Genomic DNA, 25,119 nt, shown 5'->3' on the forward strand with positions numbered 1-25,119 from the left:
GGAAGGGAGGTCAGCTCCCCGCTGATGAGATGGAGGAGCCCCCAACCCTCCTTACTCAGCTCCCAGAAGGGATTCTTCCAGCCCAATCCTGGTAAAGAGGGCATCTCCGTGGCTCTATGGGGTGTAAATACCCCTTCCACTCTTCCAGTGAGCAGGAAGGGCAATGCAGTGACCTTGACCTCACCCCAAGTGCATTGTGCCCTTCCCTGTAAGCTTTCCTCTTTCTCTCCCCCCTGTTGCAAAGAGTCCTTAAAGGGGCAATGTCCTTCTTCTTCCACCTAGCCGGACACAGACCCACTCACATAAAGGTTGCAGTGGGCACATTTCAAGAAGAATTCTTTTCTGGGTTCTAGTCACTGTTTTACATTAAATTAATAATGTTACTCTGGATTTAGCTACATCTTGATCTGTTCATAATAGGTCATATTTTCAATTATTGGCACATAAGTTCCATCTGCAAAATATATTTACTTACCCACTGAATGTATGAACATATAGGAAAATTTGAGTGTGCTGCTCGCCTTTTGTATGAGTAATTATAGTTGCCTGTTTTTCACAGTATTTAAATCCTTTTCATGATTATGAAAAGGTAATATGTGTATTTTCTACAGTATATTACATTTTTCAAGAACCCTTCAACAAAAGGTTCATAAAGACAGTAAGTTTAACTTAGTAGTTAAAAATAAAACTTGAATTGGAATGAGAAGCAAAGAATATACAGCATGAGCAGCAGGTCTCAGATTCTAACGACTATGTTTTCATAGGGTGAGATTTAAAAGGAGCCTAAGGGATTTAAGCACTCAACCACCACTGAAATGCAATGATATTTGGATGCTATACTCCCTTATGCCCCTTTGAAAATTCATGCCTTACTATTTATGGGTAATTTACAACTCAAAGAATAAACCTCATGATTATAATTGGATCTAATGATTTAATGTCTGCAGTTTAATATTTCAAAACAAATAATACAAAATCCTTGAATTCTATTATTATATTTCCCCCCCTTCTTCAAGCCACCAAGAACAGATTCAACTTCAAAGCAAACGATACACGCAAAGCAAAGAAGATTTGAGATTAGTGCTGACTGAACTGAAGAAGCAGCAGCAGGAATTAGGTTTTGATGTTCAGCCTGGTTTGCAGGAGAAACAAACTCAGTTAACAAGTTATATAAAACTCCTGCAGAAAGCAGAAGGTTTAATGTTCCTATTAAATGAATTAAAAAGCCAAGGAGATTACCTACGGGATTGCATTGAGGATTCCTGCTTCATGGAAGAATCACGGATAGAACTAAAATATCTGCATGAAAGTCTGCTCAGCCAGTTGCAGGTTGGAATCATGCCATATTTCCTTATCATATTATTAGTTTTCGTATACCTAATTATTTAAAGTTCTCATTATTTGCTTGTTATCTCATTAAGCTATCAGATCAGAATGTTGTGGTACAAAGTGAGGACACTCTGAAGTGAACTTCTTTACTAGTTTCCTGTAGTGAAATAATTAAAGCCAAATCTTCTCCGCTGGGCAAAGCTGAAATAGTTGTTAGTGGTGAGTTCCTCTGCAAATTGGTGGGTACAGAATCCTTCCCCAGGCCACAGAGTGGAAGGGGGAACCACTTAAAGTTTTGATCCTCTACTGCCTTGCACTTTGCCCAGGAGTAAATGATTACACAAAGTGGGGGCAGGTGAGTGTGAAATACTGACAAACAACAAACCAGAACATTAGCATTTTGCATCTTTTGGTACAGGGGTAAATGGTTACAAAGTGCAAAGAAGAGGAGAAAGAGGCCTTTTACTAATCTGTTCCTACAGAGCTACTGTAGCCTTCACCGCTGTTGTGTCCTCCTCCCTCAGGCAAGAGGATGAGGGTTAGCTGTTGGTTCCACATAGGTGTTGATCCGCTGGCTTTGCCTCTGCACCTACCCTGATGTTCTCCCTCCCAGTATCCTTCATGTTCGGACAGAAGATAGATCCTCTGAGGAGCACAGCTGTGCAATGTGGTCTCCCTGGGCATGTTCTCCACATCCTGTTTATTGTTTATTTATGGTGGTGCCCACAATGGGCTAGATACTTTCCAGACATTCAAGAAGGGACAACCCCTGTCCAGAGGAGCTTACATTCTAAAGATAGACAAGTGATTATGGGAAGGAGAATAACAAATGGGGATTTTCGTACAACTACATTTAAGACTGTGCTTTTTTACAACGCAGTGATGGGAGGGATACAACTGTCCAAGGGATGGATCTGCCTGTTTGTTTGATCATGGTGAAGTACAGTTGCCATTAGTTTTAGATCAAATAACTGGCAACCTTTTAAATTTCTAAACACTTTAATTCCCTAGCAGTGCTATTTAAACCCTTCTGTAAGCATCCATCCATATGTGCTGTGTTTTGAATGAGGTAACACTGCACTAAATGTAGAAACTGCTTGGCTTCTAGAACTCCGCGCAGGCACTAGAAGGTCATGGTCAAGAACACCAAGTGTTCCAGGATACATTGGCAGCCTTGAGTAGCTCGCTGAAGAGACTATCAGCGGAGCTTTGTCATTGTACTGATATCTCAGTGGAAAAGCCAGCAGCTGAGAAACAGCAGCAGTTGAAATTGCAGGTATGATGAAGTTTTTGGATACTATTGTTAATGGATCCCTGCTGCAGGATCACAGAGCTTCAAGACAGTACTGCGTTTATAAAGGAGGAGAGTTAATTATATTAATCCAGTTGACTAAACCACCCCGCCCCCTCCAAAATGTAAAGTGTGGGTGATGTACCTTTTCTGAGGTAACTGCATTTATGACCCTGCTCCCAATGGAGTCAAGGGACTTTTGCTGTTGGCTTCACTGGAAGCAGACTCGGGCCCTAGATCATTTAGATTTCCAAAACTCAACTTCTGTTCAGTGGGCACAAGGAAGAGAGTGATTCTCAAACATATGGCTGTTGTGTCGAAATTAGCCCGTGTTCTGAATGCAGACTGTCTGGATAGAGTAGCTCGGGTTGAGACAGACCAGACAATTGCATGAGCCAGTTTGAGTATTAAATCTTTATTAAAAACCTGGTATTTTTGATTCTGTGAAAATATGCTTCAAAGGAATGTCAGTGTTGTCACTGAGTGTAGAAAGATATTGAAGGATGACATACAGCTCAGACCATGGGTCTGTCAAGTTAGGCACCCTGACTCCAACACCAGGGAATTCCTGTTGCTTCAGAAGAAAGTTAACTCCCTCATTGTCCCTCTAAGAGGTTGTTAAATGCAGTACATAATAGAGGTGTGGGGAGGAAGGAGACTTCCTTCTTAAACCTTGCCAAGTACAGCATATGCCCTGAGGCATAAAATGTGATTGTTCCATTAATTTATGTAGTTGCAGATGTTGTTCCTGATCACAAAAGCATCCAGCTGTCTTTAAAAATACAGTTGCAGTATTTGACTTTCTGCAGCCGTCAAGTAGGCAGGCTTACATGAATATTTCATGAGTCTTGCAGCATAAGTTGCCCTTCATGACAAAAGTTAATGATTTTAGTAATTCACTGTATACAGCTATTATTATTATTATTATTTATTACAAATGTCTTCTTAACATTGGGTAAATTGAATGAAGACACTTTTCAATAAAAAATGTTTTCCTCTCATTTAAAGGGACAGGCACCTCTTAGTCAATGTGAAGACACATTAAAGAAGATTTTGGCTTTAGCAGAATCTGTTGAACAAAACGCCTCTTCGCCAGGACAGAAGATTACTAAGGATGAAATGGAAACACTTCAGTGTAAACACAGGAATTTGAAGGACAGACTTAAAAATGTCAAACAAGAGGGTGAGAATATTCTCAGTGACACCCCTGAGTCAAAGCATGCATTTGCTGTTGAAATAAAGACGCAGGATAAGGCAGATACAATGATAAAGAGAGAGAAGCAGGTCTTTTCTGATATTCCCTTTGCTGTTGAAGAGAAAAGCATAACAGAAGAGCTGGAAGAATGCTGGAAACTAAATAACGTAAGTATGTGTGTTTGTGACAACCAGAATGAGAAATTCTGGGCGAAGAGGCGTCAGTCTCTCAAAAGCATGTAATTAATTGCACCTTTTCAGTTTCCTAATAAAACTTTCCATTAATTGCACAATTATAAATCCAAAGCACGTAAAAGAATTCTCCACACCTGTTCAGCACATTACAATAGCGTGATACTCACTCTCTATTTAAAACATCTGTGATGGGTTGGATCACAGAAACCCACTTTGGGAACTGCCAACTGATGTGCTGAGACCACCTCTGAGCCCGTTTTCCCTGGCAGCTTGGGACTTCAGTGCCCTGCCTGCTTTGAGCCAGACATGCTAGCCTGCTACAAACCCAGAACCAGGTCTGAACCACGTCCCCCAACCGCTGCAGGCTTAACTGAAAACAGCTCCTGTCTCCAACACTCAGGTACCCAACTCCCAATGGGGTCCAAACCCCAAATAAATCCGTTTATACTGGGTAAACTCATAAATTGTTCGCCCTCTATAACACTGATAGAGAGATATGCACAGCTGTTTCCCCTCCCCCTCCTCCCCCCGGTATTAATACATACTTTGGGTTAATTAATAAGTAAAAAGTGATTTTATTAAATACAGAAAGTAGGATTTAAGTGGTTCCAAGTAATAACAGACAGAACAAAGTGAATTACCAAGCAAAATAAAATAAAACACGCAAGTCTAAGCCTAATACAGTAAGAAATACAGTAAGAAAGCTGAATACAGATAAAATCTCATCCTCAGAGATGTTTCAATAAGCTTCTATCACAGACTGGATACCTTCCTAGTCTGGGCACAATCCTTTCCCCTGGTACAGCTCTTGTTCCAGCTCAGGTGGTAGCTAGGGGATTTCTCATGATTGCAGCCCCCTTTGTTCTGTTCCACCCCCTTATATATCTTTTCCACAAGGCGGGAATCCTTTGTCCCTCTCTGGGTTCCCACCCCTCCCTCTAAATGGAAAAGCACCAGGCTAAAGATGGATTCCAGTTCAGGTGACATGATCACATGTCACTGTAAGACTCCAAGCCTTCATTCCTCCCAGCCTGACTCACAGGAAGGCCTGCAAGCAAATAGAGCAATCCACAGTCAATTGTCCTGGTTGATGGGAGCCATCAAGATTCCAAACCATTAATGGCCCACACTTTGCATAACTACAGTAGGACCTCAGAGTTATATTTCATATTTCTAGTTTCAGATACAAGAGTGATACATTTATACAAATAGGATGAACACACGCAGTAGATTATAAGCTTTGTAATTATACCTTACAAGAGACCTTTTTCATGAAGCATATTCCAGTTACATTATATTCACATTAGCATATTTTCATAAAATGATATAGAGTGCAACGTCACAACATCAATCTTCAATTCATGCTTCAGTTTCTGTCTTTTATATAATCAGATTGAATATTTGGGTCAGGAGTTTCAAGGAGAGTGAGAAGAGGAAGTGGTAAAAGAGAAAACATGCTGTGCCATTGTTTGACAGTAAATCCTAAACAGCTTCTTTTGTAGTAGTTTTATAACAAAATAAGAGACGGCTTTTAAAGCCAAAAGGTTTCTACTTCCTTTGTGCCAACCTCACAGTACAAGGATTTTTTTTACCTCTTTCTGTAGATTATAATTATGTTTCATAGGTTAATATTTTTCATTTTAAATGTTGTTTTTTTACTGATTCTCTTAGGGTCAAGGTTTACATGGAAATGTAGCAGAGAAAGAGCAACAAAATAATCTGTATTCTGAAGAAAGTAGATTATTGGCAGACAGTCCCCTAAAAGATTCACATCAAAGCAAGAACACACAAGAGCAAACAGCTCAGGTAACAGAGAAATAAGTTCTAATTAAAGGTTAAGGTGTGTGTGTGTATATAGCTTTACATATCATGATGTCAAGAATAAAGAAAGGAACAGTAATGTGTGTGGATCACAGTGGGACATGCACTATTGTTTGGGGAAATAAAGGTTACCTGTCTGTAGCCGGAGTTCTTTGATGTGACCTCTGCTTGTTCACCTGCACGCAATGTGCCAGTGGTGCAGGTTGGCTCAAGGCACAGGTGCCTTGACTCCAAAGGTGGAATGTGAAGAGACCACTCAAAGAACCACTGTTAAACCTGGCTCCCAGCCCATGGGTAAAACTGAGGCAGAGAAAAGACCACCAAAACATTGTGGAAAACAGAAATACAGATGCCTCTAGGAGAAGGAAGAAGGATCATGACTACCGCTGTAGGATTGTCAGGTACCTTTAAGGAGAAGTTATGGTACAAATACTAGAAGTTGTGGGAATAATGACATAACTTTTTTGGTAGAAATTAAGGTCCTGATTCGACAAGCAGATCTGCACAGGTGGACTCATGCCTGTGCTGAGCTTCTATGGGATCCGCTTACAGAATCGAGGTCTGAGTTACTTTTCTAGAAGGGCGTCTAGATTGTTTAAAATGCTTTCAGGGCACAACTTGATTTATGAATAGGTAGCTAGTGCCCCTTTCACCATTATATTTAGATTTAGGCCTTTTTTATTGATTTTCCACAATCGCTGGCTGTCAGAGCAGGAGTCAGGCTCGGAAGCCAGGGCCCAAGGTTAGAACTATAGTCAGAGTCTGAATGCCAAAGCCAAGGGTCGGGACAGAGTCAGAGCCAGGAATCAGAGCTGAAGCTCAGAACCGGATTAAATGGAGTCAAGGAAGGCAGGAGCAGGGCTGGGACCGGACTGGAGGAAGGCTGGGTTCAGGGCAGGGTCTAGGCTACAGCAAGGCAGGAGCAGGGCTTGCAGTGAGGCAGGTCCACCGAGGTAGAAAATCCAGAGGCATGTGCAGTGAACAGCTGCTGATCCTCTGCAGCTGTTGGGCTTAAGAGCATGCCACCTGACTGCCTTAGCCAATCCAGTGTCTCTGCTAGGGCCCAGCTGCGCTCCTTTGCTGCCTGGCGACTGGCAGGTGCTGCTGCAGACCCTCATTCCTGACACTGACTTCACATCATCCAGGTGTCCCGCTAGCTCCCCTCCCCTTTGGGTGGCTCTCCTGCATGTCTTCATAGGCTAAAGCTCAGTTGAATAAATATCATACATCTTGACTCTAACTAATCATTTAAGAGCAAATTTTGATGCTTTGACTGTGGGTTAAGAGCGAGGACCTTCCTCCACGAGCAGTTCCACTGACTTTAGTGGGACCACAGTGGAGTAGGACACTACTCTGTGTGAGTATTGGTGTCAGCATGTAGCTCTTTACTAATAGTAAACTTTAAAAAAAAAAAAACCAGGGGAAGCACAATATAGGGATGCCGGTGGTGACTGAACAGGGTAGCATGCAGGGAAGCGGAGCACAGCTGAAAATGTTTCCTCCTACTATGTGTGATGATAACGAAATGACAAAGGCAATTAATCAAAAAGAGGAGGTAATTGTACTCAAGGTGGTAAGGGTCAGCTGAATAAAAAAAAATACATGTTTAAAGTTTAATTACAGAGGGAATGATAGCAATAAACATCCCATTCAGTTACACTGACGTTCTCGCCTCGGTGTGTGGGGATTGACGTCTCTAACTCCATGATAATGAAAATGAGAAGTTATCCTATACACTCGAAATACACGTGGATTGATTTATTTCATCCGTGTGGGTGGCCTTGAAGTGATTTGCTGACAACGCTGTGTTGCAAGCCACTTGACGCTGGAAATAAGTCTACACCTGTGATGTTCTTTTAGCATTTTACCCCGCCTATATGTATATCTGTGTTTCAGTTTATAAAAACATGTGCTCTTTGCGTAGTGTCTGGCCAGATGTAATTAGTATCTACTACTGTACCTATACAATAACCAGAGTTTGGTTACAAAAACCTGTAATGACCAGATTGTGGCTTGTGCTTTGGGTTGGAGCAAAGGAATAAGGGTGTGTAAGTCGGCCCGTACTCCCTTGTGCTGGATATCTGTATCCTGGGTAGCAGCATGAGAGTGGAAGCAGAGCCTACGTGTTCTCCCGCCATGCAGGGGGCTGGAATGGGGCAGGATTGTGTGAAGTCTTGGTTCTGACCTCACCCCCCCACTGCCCTTGAGACAATGTATTTGCTACAACAGATGTGTTGGCAGATGTATAGACCAGTGCACTTTTGTTCCTTCCTTGGAGCAGCTGGGGAGCTGGGAGGAAGATTGTGACTTTCCCTCTTGGGCTGCTCCTGAGGCAGTGCAAAAATGCACTGCTCCTTACTCCGGGTCATAATCTCTGTGGGACACTGAGAATCATAGAATATCAGGGTTGGAAGGGACCTCAGGAGGTCATCTAGTCCAACCCCCTGCTTAAAGCAGGACCAATCCCCAGACAGATTTTTGCTCCAGATCCCTAAATGGCCCCCTCAAGGATTAAACTCACAACCCTGGGTTTAGCAGGCCAATGCTCAAACCACTATCTAGCCCAAATTTCATTCAAACATAAATAAAACTGAGCAAAACTCCCTGTTGAATCCACTTCCAGAAAATGCCTCACTATATACAGAGGCTTGCTGGACCAAAACAAGGCAAATTCCAGGGCTGGGGACCATTCTCTGAGAATATTTTGCCTTGTGTCCCACAGGATTCTACTCCATTGAGAGTGCAGAAGGGCATCAGTCAATCTCAAGCATTAGACTGGTACATAGGAAGAGACGTGTAGTCTTTTACCATATGTATCCAAGAACCAGACCAGGTAGGGCTTTATAGATCAAAACCAACACTTCAACAGGAAGCTAGTGTATCCCACATATAAAGCAATGTAAAAAGTGTAAGTCAGAAGAAGAGAGCTAATCCATCACTAACCGCAATTTTTCAAAACATTTGTTATGACAAAATTACAGTTCTGCTTCTTCATGTAAATCATCTTCCTTACCATAACCTTGCCCGGTGTAATCTTTTACGTGTCGTAGTTGCGTTTGCCTCATTTATTTGTAATTGTAGGGTTCACCACCTTGTCATTTGAAATACTGTAATTATTAGTCAGCATGTCTGATTAAGGCTTTTTGATTACTTGTTTCTTCTTTTTCCTAACACAGCAATGTTGGGAGCACTAACTCTGCTGTGCAGGGGAGATTTGAGGGAGAGGAATTACTCCCTTGTCTGGCTGTGTTAGGCTGGGCCTCAGCATGTGTAGCACCTGAAACCCCACATACATATGAAGAGAAATGTACACCATATAATACCACCCTGCATTTTCCCTACTTTCATTTCACTTGTTTCTTCATGTTTGTGACTTACGTTCCGTCTGATGATGCCGTCTTCCCACTTACTCTCTGACAGCTAGCGGACTTTTTTCATTTCCTTCAATTTCATGGTCCTTCAGGGCCTTTTAAGATGAAACCTGGTGTTTCTATCTAGTCGATACAATTGCTGTAGCTGTGTAGTTAGGGTAAATGGAAAAGTTCCCTGGTTATTTGATTTTCCTGACTGGATATATTTGGTTCACAGTGAAAAGGGAACAAGAAGAGTGTTAATTTTTGTTGTTATTATCTTATTTATTTCCGATAGCAACTTATGTGCAAGGCACTTTCCAAACTGAGCAGATGGCACGGTCCCTGCCCTGAGGAGCTCACAGTATAAGCAGAGACAGACAGAGAGTTGTGGGTGGTGGTACAAAGATAAACCAGATGGCCGAGGTGATACTTGGACACCTCTTAGTAATACAGTGTTGTGCTGACAAAAGATATTTGTATTATTATGTATATTATGGTGCCACCTGGAACCTCCCACTGATACCAGGCCCCATTGTGCTAGGTTCTGTACATACTCATAGTCAGAGACAGTCCCTGCCCTTAGCTTACAATCTAAATAAAGGGTTGGGGAAGGGAAGTAGTATTATCTCCATTTTACGGATGGGGAATTGAGGCAAGCACAGAGAGATTTAAGTGATTTGCCCAAGGTCATACAAGGAGTTGGTGGCAGCACCATGAATTAAACCCCTTTCCCTGTCCAGTGCCTTATGCACAAGGCCATCCTCCCTATCAACCGCAATATACAGACTATTCACAAATACTCCTCAAACGTCCCATTATCAGTCAGCTCATGGAGAGGATAGTGATCTTGCAAATGGTCAAGAAAGGGCATTCCATGTATGGGGAGCATGGAGATGGTTATGACAAAGGAAACAAATGATGTGCTGAGGCTGGCATCACTGCTAAACAAAGGGGGTTTGGGAGCAAAGTGAAACAAGAGCAGATGAGTAGGGTGGGAGAGAGTTAAGCAGGACTTTAAAGACTGTGATAAATAGCCTGAAGAAGATGCAATGGAGGAGGGTAAGCTGAGGAGGAATTCAAAGTGGTGATGACATCATCAGAATGATGGGCAACATCTTAGCACTTGTATGAACTGTATTAGTGAATGACCTGGGAGACCATAGAAGAGCAGGCTAAGATAATCCAGGCAGGAGAGGACAAGGGTCTGTATGAGAATTTTAGCTGCAGGGACAGAAAGAAAAGAATGGGTTGTAGAGATGCTGTGGAGGAAAGAGTGGCAGGATTTGGGCACAGCTGGAACACATGGGGCTAAGTAGAAACAATAAAAGTAGAGATCCTTCACTGTTATGTATATTGCAGAATGAAAATTTCTGTTTTACATTCCAGGGTTCAAATGTGGAAATGGTTTTCCAGAAACAGCTTCTTCCTGAAGCCCAAGCAAATGCTGAATATATTGGGGAGGAACAAAAGGTCGCTGAGCTGAAAAATCAAACTGCAGAATTGGATGTTGTGTTAGTAAATGAGCAACTAAAAGAGATAGAGGTATGGAACCAGCAAACTCATTCCCTCACTAATTACATAGCTGAGTTTATTCAATGTGGTATAATATAGCTAATCACAAAACTATTAAACTGTTGCATATAGTCTCATTCTACATTGGACTGATGACACAGTCCCACATGACATCCTTGTAAGCAAACTAGGGAAATGTGATCTAGATGAAATTACTATAAAGTGGGTGCCCAACTGGATGAAAGACTGTACTCAAAGAGTAGTTATCAATGGTTTGCTGTCAAACTGGGCATGTGTATCTAGTGGGGTTTCGCAGGGGTCAGTCAAGGGTCCAGAACTATTCAATATTTTCATTAATAACTTAGATAATGGAGTGGAGAGTATACTTATAAAATTTGCAGGTGACACCAAGCTGGGGGGTGTTGCTAGCATTTTGGAGGACAGGATTAGAATTCAAAACAACCTGGACAAATTCGAGAATTGGTCTGAAATCAGCAAGATGAAATTCAGTAAAGGCAAGTTCAAAGTACTTCACTTAGGAAGGAAAAATCAAATGCACAACTACAAAATGAGGAATAACTTGCTAGGCAGTAATAGCGCTGAAAAGGACCTGGGGTTTATAGTGGATCACAAATTGACTATAAGCCAACAACCTGATGGAGTTGCGAAAAAAGCTAATATAATTCTGGGGTGTATTAATAAGAGTGTTGTATGTAAGACATGGGAAGTAATTGTCTGGCTCTACTCGGCACTTCGCAAGGCCTGAGCTGCAGTGCTGTGTCCAATTCTGGGTGCCACAATTTAGGAAGGACGTGGACAAATTGGAGAGAGTCCAGTGGAGAGCAACAAAAATGATGAAAGGTTGAGAAAACCTGACCTAAGAGGAAAGGTTGAAAAAACTGGGCACATTGAGTCTTGAGAAAAGCCCTGATAACAGTCTTCAAATATATTAAGAGCTATTTTATAGAGTTCAGTGATTAATTGTTATCTAGATCCACAAAAAATAATGGGCTTAATCTGCAGCAAGGGCAATTTAAACTAGATATTAGGAAAAAATTTCTAACTGTAAGGGTAGTCAAGTTCTGGCATGGGCTTCCAATGGAAGTTGTGGAATCTCCGTTGGAGGTTTTTAATAAACCATTGGACAAACATCTGTCAGAGATGGTCTAGGTCTACTTGGTCCTGCCTCAGTGCAATGGGCTGGATTTGATGACCTCTCAAGGTCCCTTCTAGCCCTACATTTCTATGATTCTATGATCAACCGTGTGAAAACATAGTTTGTGTAAATCCATCTGCATAAACTATATATCTGTAAATGTTTGTCTTTGCATGCAAATATACCTGTTTTATACTTGTCTGCTGTTGTGCAATTGTACATATATGTGTGATTATGTGTGTATGTACATGCATGTGCCTATGTGCGTCTGTGTGTGTGCTCACATGTAACTGAGCATGCATGTGCGTTCATGTGTACACAAATCTGCAATTTTAACCATATTTTGTAAAGACAGTAGGAAGTAAAAATGGTGAAAATTCTCTTTAATTCTCTTTCTTTTTTCACTGTTTGTGGATGTGACTGTAGAATTTATACACTGAACTGGAAAAACAGAGAGCCACAGCTTTGTCTCTGAGGCAAGAGTTGTCACCCAACACAACAGAAATGAGCACATCAAACCTGCAAAGCACAGAATGTATTGTTTCTTGCTGGGACAGGTTGCTTCAAGAATTGGAAGCCATTAAGAAGGTTAAGCAACACCATTATCATCTAGTTAATGATTATCAGGAAAATCTGTCTGCTGTTCAGTCTTCAATGAAAAGTTTATCAACAGAAAAAGAAAACATAAAAATGTAAGTACAAGGAACTTTTTTAGTTTACTCTATGGGGACCACACTTGGATCTCTATTACATCAGTGTAACTGATGTAAATCAACCTAAATGAAGTTACTCTAGGTATGTGTAGTAGAGTGAGTCGGGGCTCTACCCTGCCGGAGGCGGAGGGGAGCCACGCCGACTCACTGCAGACGAAATCAACAGCTCAGGACTCAGGCCCTCTGGTGTGGGGGCTGAGGAAAACAACAGTTACGGAGTCCAGGCCCTCTGGAGCAGGGGCTGGATAAACACAACAGTCTAGGAGCCCAGGCCCTCTGGAGCAGGGGCTGGGCAAACAGCAGTTTAGGAGCCCAGGCCCTCTGTAGCAGGGGCTGGGCAAACAGCGGTCTAGGAGCCCAGGCCCTCTGTAGCAGGGGCTAGGCAAACAGCAGTTTAGGAGCCCAGGCCCTCTGTAGCAGGGGCTGGGCAAACAGCAGTCTAGGAGCCCAGGCTGTCTGTAGCAGGGGCTGGGCAAACAGCAGTTTAGGAGCCCAGGCCCTCTGTAGCAGGGGCTGGGCAAACGGCAGTCTAGGAGCCCAGGCCGTCTGTAGCAGGGGCTGGGCAAACGGCAGTTTAGGAGCCCAGGCCCTCTGTAGCAGGGGCTAGGCAAACGGCAGTTTAGGAGCCCAGGCCCTCTGTAGCAGGGGCTAGGCAAACAGCAGTTTAGGAGCCTAGGCCCTCTGTAGCAGGGGCTGGGCAAACGGCAGTTTAGGAGCCCAGGCCCTCTGTAGCAGGGGCTGGGCAAACGGCAGTCTAGGAGCCCAGGCCCTCTGTAGCAGGGGCTGGGCAAACAGCAGTTAAAGGGGCCCAGGCCCTGGGTCAGGGCGGGGCACAAACAGTCACAGCTCAAGCCCTTTGGGGCAGGGGTTGAGCAGACAAGTAGTTAAAGAGGGCCCAGGTTCCTACCTGAGCGTTGGGTGAGGGGGAAGCCTGCCACCCGTGAGTAGGGGTGGCATGGGGGGACGCAGGCCCACCCACTCCACTGCGTCCCAGCCCGGGGCCCTAGCAGCGATTACCGTCACTGCCGGTCAGTGGGGTATCCTGACCGAAACACACTGACATCGGCTCACAGGCCTCTGCAGCCTGACCGGGGTCGGCTACCCCCGGGCTACTTCCTTGTTCCCCCTCGGGGCTTACCTCGGCGGCAGGGCGGGGTTCAGGCCAGTCCAACAGCATCGGCTCCTCGGTGGCGGGGCTGGGGGGCTGGTTCGGTAGTTCCTCCCCAGGACAGCTGGCACGGGGCAGACTTGACTCCTCCTCGGGGCCGCTGGTCCGGGGCAGGCTGGGCCAGTCCTCCTCGGGGTAACGGGTCCGGGGCAGGCTGGACCAGTCCTCCTCGGGGTAACGGGTCCGGGGCAGGCTGGACCAGTCCTCCTCGGGGTACCTGGCGAGAGGGAGGCTGGACCGGCGCGGGGCGTTAGCAGGCGGTTCGCGGTCTGCCGGTGTCTCCCAAGCGGGAGCTCGGCCCGGGACGTCTGCTCTCTCCCGCCGGCTGGCCCTTACTGAGCTTTGGTGGCGGGCTTTTATACTTCCGGGTCGGGGCCGTGACCTCGGAGGGGCGGGCCCCGGACCCGGTAGCTCCGCCCACGCTGGGGATGGAGGCAGCTCTACCCTGCCGGAGGCGGAGGGGAGCCACGCCGACTCACTACAGTATGCACTGGTATAACTGAAGTCTGAATATGGCACTGTATTGATTTAACTGAAGTTACTTATCTATCTAATAGAACTGGAAGGGACCCTGAAAGGTCATCGAGTCCAGCCCCCTGCCTTCACTAGCAGGACCAAGTACTGATTTTGCCCCAGATCCTTAAGTGGCCCCCTCAAGGAGTGAACTCACAACCCTGGGTTTAGCAGGCCAACGCTCAAACCGCTGAGCTATCCCTCCCTGTTATATAAGTTATATAAGGACAGAGCAAAAATTGGTTTAGTCCAAACCAATTAGTATATTGGTAATAACATTACATTGCATCTAGAGCACTTCAGTAACAATGGCTATGAAAACTATTGTGTAGAAAGAATAGTAAATATGGCAGGCGACCAGCTTGGCTAAACAGTGAAATCCTTGCTGATCTTAAACGCAAAAAAGAAGCTTACAAGAAGTGGAAGATTGGACAAATGACCAGGGAGGAGTATAAAACTATTGCTCAGGCATGCAGGAATGAAATCAGGAAGGCCAAATCACACTTGGAGTTGCAGCTAGCAAGAGATGTTAAGAGTAACAAGAAAGGTTTCTTCAGGTATGTTAGCAACAAGAAGAAAGTCAAGGAAAGTGTGGGCCCCTTACTGAATGAGGGAGGCAACCTAGTGACCGAGGATGTGGAAAAAGCTAATGTACTCAATGCTTTTTTTGCCTCTGTCTTCACAAACAAGGTCAGCTCCCAGACTGCTGCACTGGGCAGCACAATATGGGGAGAAGGTGACCAGCCCTATGTGGAGAAAGAAGTGGTTCGGGACTATTTAGAAAAACTGGACGTGCACAAGTCCATGGGGCCGGATGCGCTGCATCCGAGGGTGCTAAAGGAGTTGGCGGATGAGATTGCAGAGCCATTAGCCATTATTTTTGAAAACTCATGGTGATCGGGGGAGGTCCCGGATGACTGGAAAAAGGCTAATGTAGTGCCCATCTTTAAAAAAGGGAAGAAGGAGGATCCGGGGAACTACAGGCCAGTCAGCCTCACCTCAGTCCCTGGAAAAATCATGGAACAGGTCCTCAAGGAATCAATTATGAAACACTTAGAGGAGAGGAAAGTGATCAGGAACAGTCAGCATGGATTCACCAAGGGGAAGTCGTGCCTGACTAACCTAATTGCCTTCTATGATGAGATAACTGGCTCTGTGGATGAGGGGAAAGCAGTGGATGTGTTATTCCTTGACTTTAGCAAAGCTTTTGATACAGTCTCCCACAGTATTCTTGCCGCCAAGTTAAAGAAGTATGGGCTGGATGAATGGACTGTAAGGTGGATAGAAAGCTGGCTAGATCGTCGGGCTCAACGGGTAGTGATCAATGGCTCCATGTCTAGTTGGCAGCCGGTTTCAAGCGGAGTGCCCCAAGGGTCGGTCCTGGGGCCGGTTTTGTTTAATATCTTTATTAATGATCTGGAGGATGGTGTGGACTGCACTCTCAGCAAGTTTGCAGATGACACTAAACTAGGAGGCGTGGTAGATACACTAGAGGGTAGGGATCGGATACAGAGGGACCTAGACAAATTAGAGGATTGGGCCAAAAAAAACCTGATGAGGTTCAACAAGGATAAGTGCAGAGTCCTGCACTTAGGACGGAAGAATCCCATGCACTGCTACAGACTAGGGACCGAATGGCTAGGTAGCAGTTCTGCAGAAAAGGACCTAGGGGTCACAGTGGACGAGAAGCTGGATATGAGTCAACAGTGTGCTCTTGTTGCCAAGAAGGCTAACGGCATTTTGGGCTGTATAAGTAGGGGCATTGCCAGCAGATCGAGGAACGTGATCGTTCCCCTTTATTCGACATTGGTGAGGCCTCATCTGGAATACTGTGTCCAATTTTGGGCCCCACACTACAAGAAGGATGTGGAAAAATTGGAAAGAGTCCAGCGGAGGGCAACAAAAATGATTAGGGGTCTGGAGCACATGACTTATGAGGAGAGGCTGAGGGAACTGGGATTGTTTAGTCTCCAGAAGAGAAGAATGAGGGGAGATTTGATAGCAGCCTTCAACTACCTGAAGGGGGGTTCCAAAGAGGATGGAGCTCGGCTGTTCTCAGTGGTGGCAGATGACAGAACAAGGAGCAATGGTCTCAAGTTGCAGTGGGGGAGGTCCAGGTTGGATATTAGGAAACACTATTTCACTAGGAGGGTGGTGAAGCACTGGAATGCGTTACCTAGGGAGGTGGTGGAGTCTCCTTCCTTGGAGGTTTTTAAGGCCCGGCTTGACAAAGCCCTGGCTGGGATGATTTAGTTGGGAATTGGTCCTGCTTTGAGCAGGGGGTTGGACTAGATGACCTCTTGAGGTCCCTTCCAACCCTGATATTCTATGATTCTATGATTCTATGATTATTATTATTTATTACTTTTTGCTCTGCTAGCATCTAGAGATCCTAGCCTCATTGAGTTACATGCTTTACAGACACATAACAAACAGATGGTCCCTACCCTGCAAAACTTACTATCTAAGTGCTGTATTATTAAAATATTTTTTCCAAAGTCATGGCAGATACAAAATAGATCGCCATCTTTCTTTGTTAACAAATGACAAAAATAGGAGGTAAAAGGTATTATTTTTAAAAAATCTGACACATTAAGAAGATCAGGTACCCATTTGCTGTTTACTGAAATATTTTCATATTCTGCAAATGAACTTTAACTGATAGGGACAGTGTTATTTTCTGTAGTCAGAAGATTTGAGCATTGGCCTGCTAAACCCAGGGTTGTGAGTTCAATCCTGGAGGGGGCCATTTAGGGAGCGGGGGCAAAAATCTGTCTGGGAATTGGTCCTGCTTTGAGTAGGAGGTTGGACTAGATGACCTCCTGAGGTCCCTTCCAACCCTGATATTCTATGATTCTAAATCTGCCAGTACTAAGCCAAAGATAACCAGTACACTTTCATATTTAGTATGTTTTTCAAATTAGCCTTCAAGGTATGGAACTAACCTATAAATCATAATAATGAGCCAGTTTATTTGAAAACACTTTAAAAATTACTTATGGAATTATTTGTTTATGTTTAAGTGGTTTCACAGAATTGAATTAAAATATAAACTATTAAATGGATTTAAGGTAGGATTTTCAAAAGCAGTCTTAGGAGCAAAAGTCTTATTGATTTAATCAAATAGATTGATTCAGCCTCAATAAATGGGAATCTTATAATTGATTCCAAACTTTTACATTCATTTTTACATTGGAAGTTACTATACAACAGTGTTAATTTACCCACAACTGATTTAATATTGTTATTGAAGTTTACTTTTTTTTAGCTTTAAAAGTGGGCTACAAGATAACTCTTCTAAAGAACTGCACAGATTACGTTAGTGAATATTATTCCTATGCAGTTCATACACTGGAAGTTATTGTTATTGCAGTAATTGGAAAGGATAGTCAACTCTTCCTGGGATTACGTGGGAAATAACTGTATACTGTAAAAAGTATAATTTACCAGGTTAAGAAAATTTTAAAAAATGAAAATGTATATTGATTACTTTTCTGAGTGAATAATTTTCTGGTTGGTGGGTATACAACAAAATTCTCATTTAAGAATGTTGTCTAATTCTTCTAATTCTAATTCTGGAAGATTGTTTTAAATCTTGATAATTTTATTGACAGGGGCCCTATGAGCAACACAGTTCTGGAGAAAATTAAAAAATGTATGGATTCAGTACAGAAGGAGAGAGACACTTTAAACAAGCTGAAAACTGAGCAAGATAATTTATCTAGGTATCTGACATGCATAGATAAGGAATTAACAGAAAGCCAAGTGAAACAACTTGAGCGATGGTGGGAACACATAGAGCAATCAGTGCAAAAGAAACGTTATCAACTTGTGTCAGAAATTGACGAATTTAACCTTCTCATGAACAAAGCACAGGACATTCAAAAGTTGATAGAGCACCAGCAGCACTTACAAGCTGGGTTGAGTTCCCCAGATGGACAAAAAACCAATTGTCCAGTATTTTGGACCTCAGAGCTACAAGCCATTAAACACAGTGTTTCTTTGTTAAAAAGAAGCACTGAGCTGCAGATGAAAAGGATTTGGAGTGAGGAAGAAAAGAAAACTTTGGAAAATTCAATAAATGATTTGCAGAATCAGTTGGAAGTATTGGAGCACCAAACTCCTCAGGAGGATGTTCAGATCCTTAGCTGTGATCCCAAGAAATACGAAATCATGAGAAGGATGAAAGAGAATATATCATGGGTCAAAGATTCATTGTTTTCTCTTGATCAGAAGGCAGCACTTTTCCCAGATGATATTAAAATACAGATCAGAAATTGCAAGGCTGTGAACAGTGCAGCTATAGACAAAGAGTCTACTATTGTGTCACTGGCTGATGAGACCCAATGTATCATTCCTGATTTGAATCCAGAGGAAGTTACTGACCTGAGCGCCCTGTTACAAGAATTACAGAATTCATGCCAGGTGCTTGTTTTAAAATCAGCTCAAAGATTACAACAGCTAGAATTCCAACTGGAAAAAAGGCAGAGGCTTATTGCAGACATAGAAAGAGTTCACAGCCAGCTTCAAAGTGCTGAGACACTGACCATTCCTGACATAAATCAAACAATCACGTGCTCTGAGCTAGGCAATTTACATGTCATTTTAAAGGAGCTTTCAAAGGAAATACAGAAGATGGAAGGTCTCATCTCATCACATCTCCAAGAGAGTGAGCACTCACATGGGGAGCTAAACATATTCGAACAATTATTTCTAACTGACCAATTAAGATACCTTAAGAATAGAGCTAGGAAAATACAGAAGTTAATCCAGAATAAATGCCATACAGTGGAAAAAAAGATAGCTGTCTACACAGATCTCTCTGAAAGAATAACTTCATTGCATCAGGAGCTTAATGATCTATGGTGTGATGTATTGAAACTGGAGAGACAGGAAATATTAAGTGTAAAAGAAGAAGTTAAGGATAAACTCAATGTGCTTAAAGAGAGAACCTTAGCTGTTCAATCTAGTTTGATACAAATAACGAAGTACAAGGAAATATTTGACTTTATAAGGCTAAATTGGGACACTTCACACCATGATGAATTGCAAACTCTATTTCTTGAAATTAAAAATAAACTTGAAGGGAAGATTAAATGCTTTGACAACTTTATTATAGAATATGACAGGCATCAAGCATTGTTAAATGAAATCCAGGCCATGACATCCAGTGTAAAGAATGAAGCTGACATACTAACAAATAGCCCTGGCTCTTCCACAGAAACCAATTTTATATCAGCACAAATTTTGTGCCACAGAGTTCAACAAATCAGGTACTTAATCCAGGAGGCAGTAAATCAATTAAATATAAATGAAGTCTTTGATGTATCACTCAAAGAGGCTAAAACACAGCAAATAAAGAGACTGGAGGAAGATATTGATGAGTTGCATCAATTTTTCCAAAACACGATAGTGGATCTTCAGGCAGAGTATGTAAATAAACAAGATTTCCAGAGCAAATTGGAATACACATTACATACCATAAAGAAGATTAAATCTGAGTTTCAGCAGCCTCTTCTGGTAGACTTGGAAATGAAAAAAATTCAGTATGAAAAGATGCATTGTGAAGCAATGCAAGACACAGTGCAAGCAGAATTTTGTGCCCTGAAGGATCTAGTGGGTAAAGAGAAAGAAAAGCAAGAAGAAAAATCTTATTTTATTGCTGGTATAGAAGCAAAATTAGATGAACTGGAAGATCTTGAAATACAGCTGAAGACAGATATTGCTTCCCGTGTAGTAAGTATCTTTAGTAGAGTAAATAAGATTGTACATCCTTTTGTAAGTCTTGATTATCTGTCCAGGAGTATCCTCACTACAGTGTTAATATTTTCATGACTTGTAGATACTCTATTAAGTCAAGTAACTGATTAAGATTGAAACCTTCATAGCCGTCTCAGGAGTGGTTGGATTATTGGTTACTTTTTAGATCATGATGCCAATGAACGAAGAAATTATTTGTGTTAAACTTATTATAATCAAACAGTGCCAGATTCTCTGGCCTGTTGCACTTCTTTTGCGCCATTCCAGTGGCACACAGGGAGCAGAAAGCTGCCATATCCACCCTGCTTGTCATTTCCCTGGCTTGGGGGAATCCCCAGCCACATATATTTGAGTGTTTGGAGGGGATTGGGAGAGGTCACAGAAAAGTGCAGTCTGGGAATGGATTATGGCCCCTTTGGGTAGATGAGAGCAGCCCTGAGTATACACATGTGGGCTTTCCTTTGCTTTATGGACATTACTAAGGGTAATATGCACAGGTATCCTCACCTTCCCAAGTCTGTATGAGGGCTCTAGGGCTTTCATCCACTCCTTAGTCAGGAATGCAGTTTCCATTAACAAAGCCCTGCTCCCTACCGCCCCCACCCCACAGTACTTTGGCAACAGCTGAAATTTCAGCATTCTAAGAATTTCATTCATTCTAAGATTGCAACACTCTGCTCTGACTTGCTGGCACGAAAGTGTCGTGTACTTACCATGCTTCCTGACTCTGTCCCATGGTACGTCTACACTGGGATAAAAGCCCTGTGGCATACCCCCGGCTGGTCTGGGTCAGCTGACTCGGGTTCATGGGGCTAAAAATTGCTGTGTAGATGTTTGGGCTCAGGCTAGAGCATGAGCTCTAGGGCCCTCCATCCTCGCAGAGTCACAGAGCTTGGGCTCCATCCCAAGCCTGAACGTCTACACAGCAATTTTTCAGCCCTGGCGCCTGAGCCCTGTGAGTCCAAGTCAGCTGACCCAGGCCAGCGGTGATTTTTTTATCCCCGCGTAGACATACCCCCAGTGGCCTCTGAGAGCATCACCTGCCAGGCCGACTCATGTCATTTCTCTGAAATGGCCGTTTTGCAATCCATTGTGTCCTGCAGTTTTTCTTGATTGATCATTTTGTCTCTTAAATGCTTTCAGAATGCCATAGATGAAGCTCATGAGAATGTTAAACTTTATACCAAAGCTGTCCAAAGGGCTGTGGATCTCCTCACTGAATATGAAGCCAGAATTCTCTCAGCAAAAGTTGATCTTGGTAGCCTAGAAGAGTCCTGCCAAATTCTACATTGGAAACAAGAAGAATTTGAGTCTGCAAAGGCAGACATAGAGGATCTGACCTCCAAACTGGAAAACATAATTAAACCAAGTGCCAAAGCACAACTGAAAAATACTTTAAGTGAGCTAGTCACTAAGAATTCAATACTAAGGGAGAAGGCGCAAAGAAAGAGAACTGATATGCAGAGGTAGGTTTAAGTGATCTATGTAGGCAATGATACAAGGAAGATGATTGACAGTAAATGTGGAATCTCGTTTTTACTGTGATGGATCCTTATAGTTTAATAAAAATGGCTCTGTGCAAATACATGCTGTTCCCAGATGCTATTCTAATGTGTGAAAATTACTCTAGACGAGGCATATTTAAATTAATGTATAAAGCATTCGCTTTGAATATATTCAGATAAGTATACCAGCCAGCACTGAGTCCGGTGCAGGTATCAAACAGGGAGACAGAGCATCTCCATAATCCGAGGCTTTGCCTCTGGTACAACAGTTAGCCTAACATGCCCCTTTCACAGGCCATTCTAGTACACCTCTACCCTGATATAACGCTGTCCTCAGGAGCCAAAAAATCTAACCGCGTTATAGGTGAAACCGCATTAAATCGAACTTGCTTTGATCCGCCGGAGTGCGCAGCCCTGCCCCCCCGGAGCACTGTTTTACCGCATTATATCCGAATTCGTGTTATATCGGGTTGCGTTATATTGTGGTAGAGGTGTAACTGGAGATAGTCAAGGCAAAGTCAACACGCAGAACACAGTGTCTTCTGTTCCTGGCCCTCAGATACGTGTACTGAAAGCTCATTTTATCTTTTTGCTTTTTTTGTTTGTTTAATTCTTTGCTTGTGATCTAATGTCTTTGATTATGTCAATAATAATGTGAAAAGCAACTCTGGGAACAGGACTTGTTGAATTCTTCTTCTTTTGGGCTGCTCCCCGGCTGAGCAACAGGAGAGCACGAAAGTCTTCAGGTCCTACATACACAATTGGTGTGTGTGTATGTTCATATAAATTATTTCTTTGCAACAGGGTGGTGGGTAAAAGAAAAAAATAATTGGTATCTGGAGGCCATTGTATACCTCAATTTTTGAGGTATCTCTGATAGCAAACCTAAAATATTCGGCAAGTATTGCTTTAAAAGATATATTTGTTCAGATCTGTTTGTTTGTTACATTTATTATTACACCGTGCATTAAAACTGAGGCAAGGAGGAATTATAGTAAAGTTTGAGTAGTTTGCTAATTGTGTTTCATAGGTGCTTTGAAAAATACAAAAGCTACACAAAAATCAAAGAGAAGGTATGTGCTAATCTTAATGAACTGGAAAAGATTCTTGGACAATCTTTGTCCCAAATTCCAAGGTCTTATAAGGAAGCTCTGGAGCACTTGGAACAAAGCAAGGTAAGCGTCACTCTGAAGTAGCTACAAAACCCCTGTACAAAACAATGATCCAAACAGACTCATTAGGTCTTGAAACACAAAGAGTAGAAGTGGAGTTGATAGGCCTATGTTTTCCTGAGGTTAGGTTTAAACGGGCCATATATGATGTATATATCATAGTGTTTACCAAATAAACTTTATCTGTGTTTCAGATACTTTTGTATCCATGCAAATGTATTATTTTTTAGCACAAGTTCCTCCATGCTTCTTGATTGGGGCCTAGACCCAGAAGATCCTTGACCTTGTTTTCTCCTTGGAATGGGAGGAGAGGGAGAGAGATCACTGTTTCTTCCCTCCTACTTCCCTAAGGCCCTTCCCCGGCCTCCTGTTCACATCCCTGTGTTAAAGAATCCCTAGTTTAATCCTTTTCTGGCCTACTGTTGTATTGTACACCCCATCGCAGGCTTTTTATATTTTATATCTGTAATTCCCCAATAATTACTCCTGTGAAAAAAATCCCCCAGAAAATAAAAACAACCCCCCACCCTTCATCCCTGGTAAAAGGCATTTCTCTGCAGGACTAACAAAACAAAGATCCCCAAAAAAGGAGAATGTTCAAAAAGTCAAATACACCTCTACCTCAATATAACGCTGTCCTCGGGAGCCAAAAAATCTTACCGTGTTATAGGCGAAACCGCGTTATATCGAACTTGCTTTGATCTACCAGAGTGCGCAGCCCCCCCCCCCCCCCCGGGAGCGCTGCTTTACCGCGTTATATCCGAATTTGTGTTATATCGGGCCGCGTTATATCGGGGTAGAGGTGTATAAGGAACCTTCTTAAATGCTGGGGGTGAAATTCTAGCCCCATGAAGATCAGTGGAAGTTTTGCCATTGTCTTAAATGGAGCCAAGATTTCACCCAATAATGTTAACATTCTCTTTTTGAGCTTTTTTAAAACTTCCAGAAAAACTTTACTCAAAATGAGATGTGGCATATGACATCTCAAGTGGATTGGTTTCTTTTTGGGGAAGTTAGAGATGTTAGAGATGTTGAACCTTAGCTAGGTGGCTATCACCATGCTACTATGAGGATAAAGTAAAAAGTGGTTAGGCTGGTGCTCTATAGTAGATATTGTATAAGCAAATTCTATTTCCACTGTTATATATTCCAAACTCTTGCCCAGATTCTCTCTGTCTATCTGGTTTATCCCAGTCTGTCTTATGTTATCCGATATAAAATTGGCTCATCGGTATAGTATCTAGGCATCAGACAACAAAGTATCTGTTATTTATCCCAGAAGACTAATCATGTAAGGAATTGTTTTATTAGATATCCTGATATGCAATATTGTTCTGTTTATTATTTGTATCAAGGTTTTGGTCTCTAACCTTCTTTCGGCTGAAGAGGATCTAATGACGTTGAGACGGGACTCGAGAGACCTGAGCATGGTGTGCAAAGGAAGTGACTGCACGCTGGTCAGGATTGTGTCAGCACTGTGGGGAAAGTGGCTTGGTTTGCTCGAGGCTGCAAAAGAATGGGAGATTAACTGCAAGGAGCTAAAACAGGAATGGAAATTTGTCAATGAAGAAGTAAGTGGCTTAACAGGTTGTAGAATATTTTGGGAACAAACATAACAAAACAGGATGCTTAAAGAAGATTACGGGGCCAAATCTTTGGCTGGTGAAAATCAGTATAGCTCCCCTGAAATCAGTGGAGATATGTCAGTTTACACCATCTGACTGTCCCATTATCTATTACCTTTTCTTAATGTAAACATTTATAGACTGAATTGCTGAATTCAGTCGGGCTACTCACTGGGTTTGAACTATGCATGTGCTTATGTGCTTTGTTGGATCAGAACTAAAGTGCTCAGTACCCTGCAGGATCAAGCCCTGAGCTCTCAGTCTGAGAGTCTCAGTCTCACACTGAGCTCCCATTGCTGTTAGTGTGAGTTTGATATGCATGTCAAGGACATAATATAATGTGAAATGCTGAAGGAAGTGCACTTTATCTCATACTTGTATTCTTTATTTAGGTGGAACGGCAAGCAATAATTCTAGATAATCTTCAGGAAGAACTACCGGAAAGTCCTAAAGAGAAAGAGAAGGCCTCCACAGATGCACTTTTAGAATTGCTAGAATATGTGGACTGTTATGAGGAAAACATGGAAAAAGAGCAACTGTTATTGCTTTTACTACTTCATCGTATAAGAAGCATCCTGAATGTGCCTGAAAGCACTGAGAGAAAAGCAGACGTTCCCATTCGATATGAGATACATGCAATGCAAGATCGATGTAAAAAGTACGTGCAAGAAACTACACTGCAAAAACATCTTACACAGAACTACTTAATAGCAGAATGTTTTACTTGGCTCACTTGCATTTTCTTCGTACTAAGAGAATGTTTCAAAAAGTTTAATGGACTTCAAATATGGGCTAAAATTATGTGAAGGATG

At 42.6% G+C, this 25,119-nt stretch overlaps 1 protein-coding gene across 1 annotated transcript in view; it reads left to right on the top strand.

Moving 5' to 3' along the window:
• SYNE2 (spectrin repeat containing nuclear envelope protein 2) overlaps positions 1–25,119 on the top strand; it is a 232,829-nt gene that overhangs the window by 75,921 nt on the left and 131,789 nt on the right. Inside the window, exons 42-51 of the mRNA XM_065404096.1 lie at positions 1,017–1,329; positions 2,438–2,605; positions 3,629–3,982; positions 10,570–10,725; positions 12,278–12,543; positions 17,860–19,981; positions 21,149–21,471; positions 22,541–22,685; positions 24,038–24,253; positions 24,700–24,965. Coding sequence (XP_065260168.1) covers positions 1,017–1,329; positions 2,438–2,605; positions 3,629–3,982; positions 10,570–10,725; positions 12,278–12,543; positions 17,860–19,981; positions 21,149–21,471; positions 22,541–22,685; positions 24,038–24,253; positions 24,700–24,965 — 4,329 coding nt within the window. The remainder of the gene's footprint in view (positions 1–1,016; positions 1,330–2,437; positions 2,606–3,628; positions 3,983–10,569; positions 10,726–12,277; positions 12,544–17,859; positions 19,982–21,148; positions 21,472–22,540; positions 22,686–24,037; positions 24,254–24,699; positions 24,966–25,119) is intronic.

This window comes from Emys orbicularis, chromosome 4 (genome assembly GCF_028017835.1).
Source record: "Emys orbicularis isolate rEmyOrb1 chromosome 4, rEmyOrb1.hap1, whole genome shotgun sequence".
Lineage (NCBI taxonomy): Eukaryota > Metazoa > Chordata > Testudines > Emydidae > Emys > Emys orbicularis.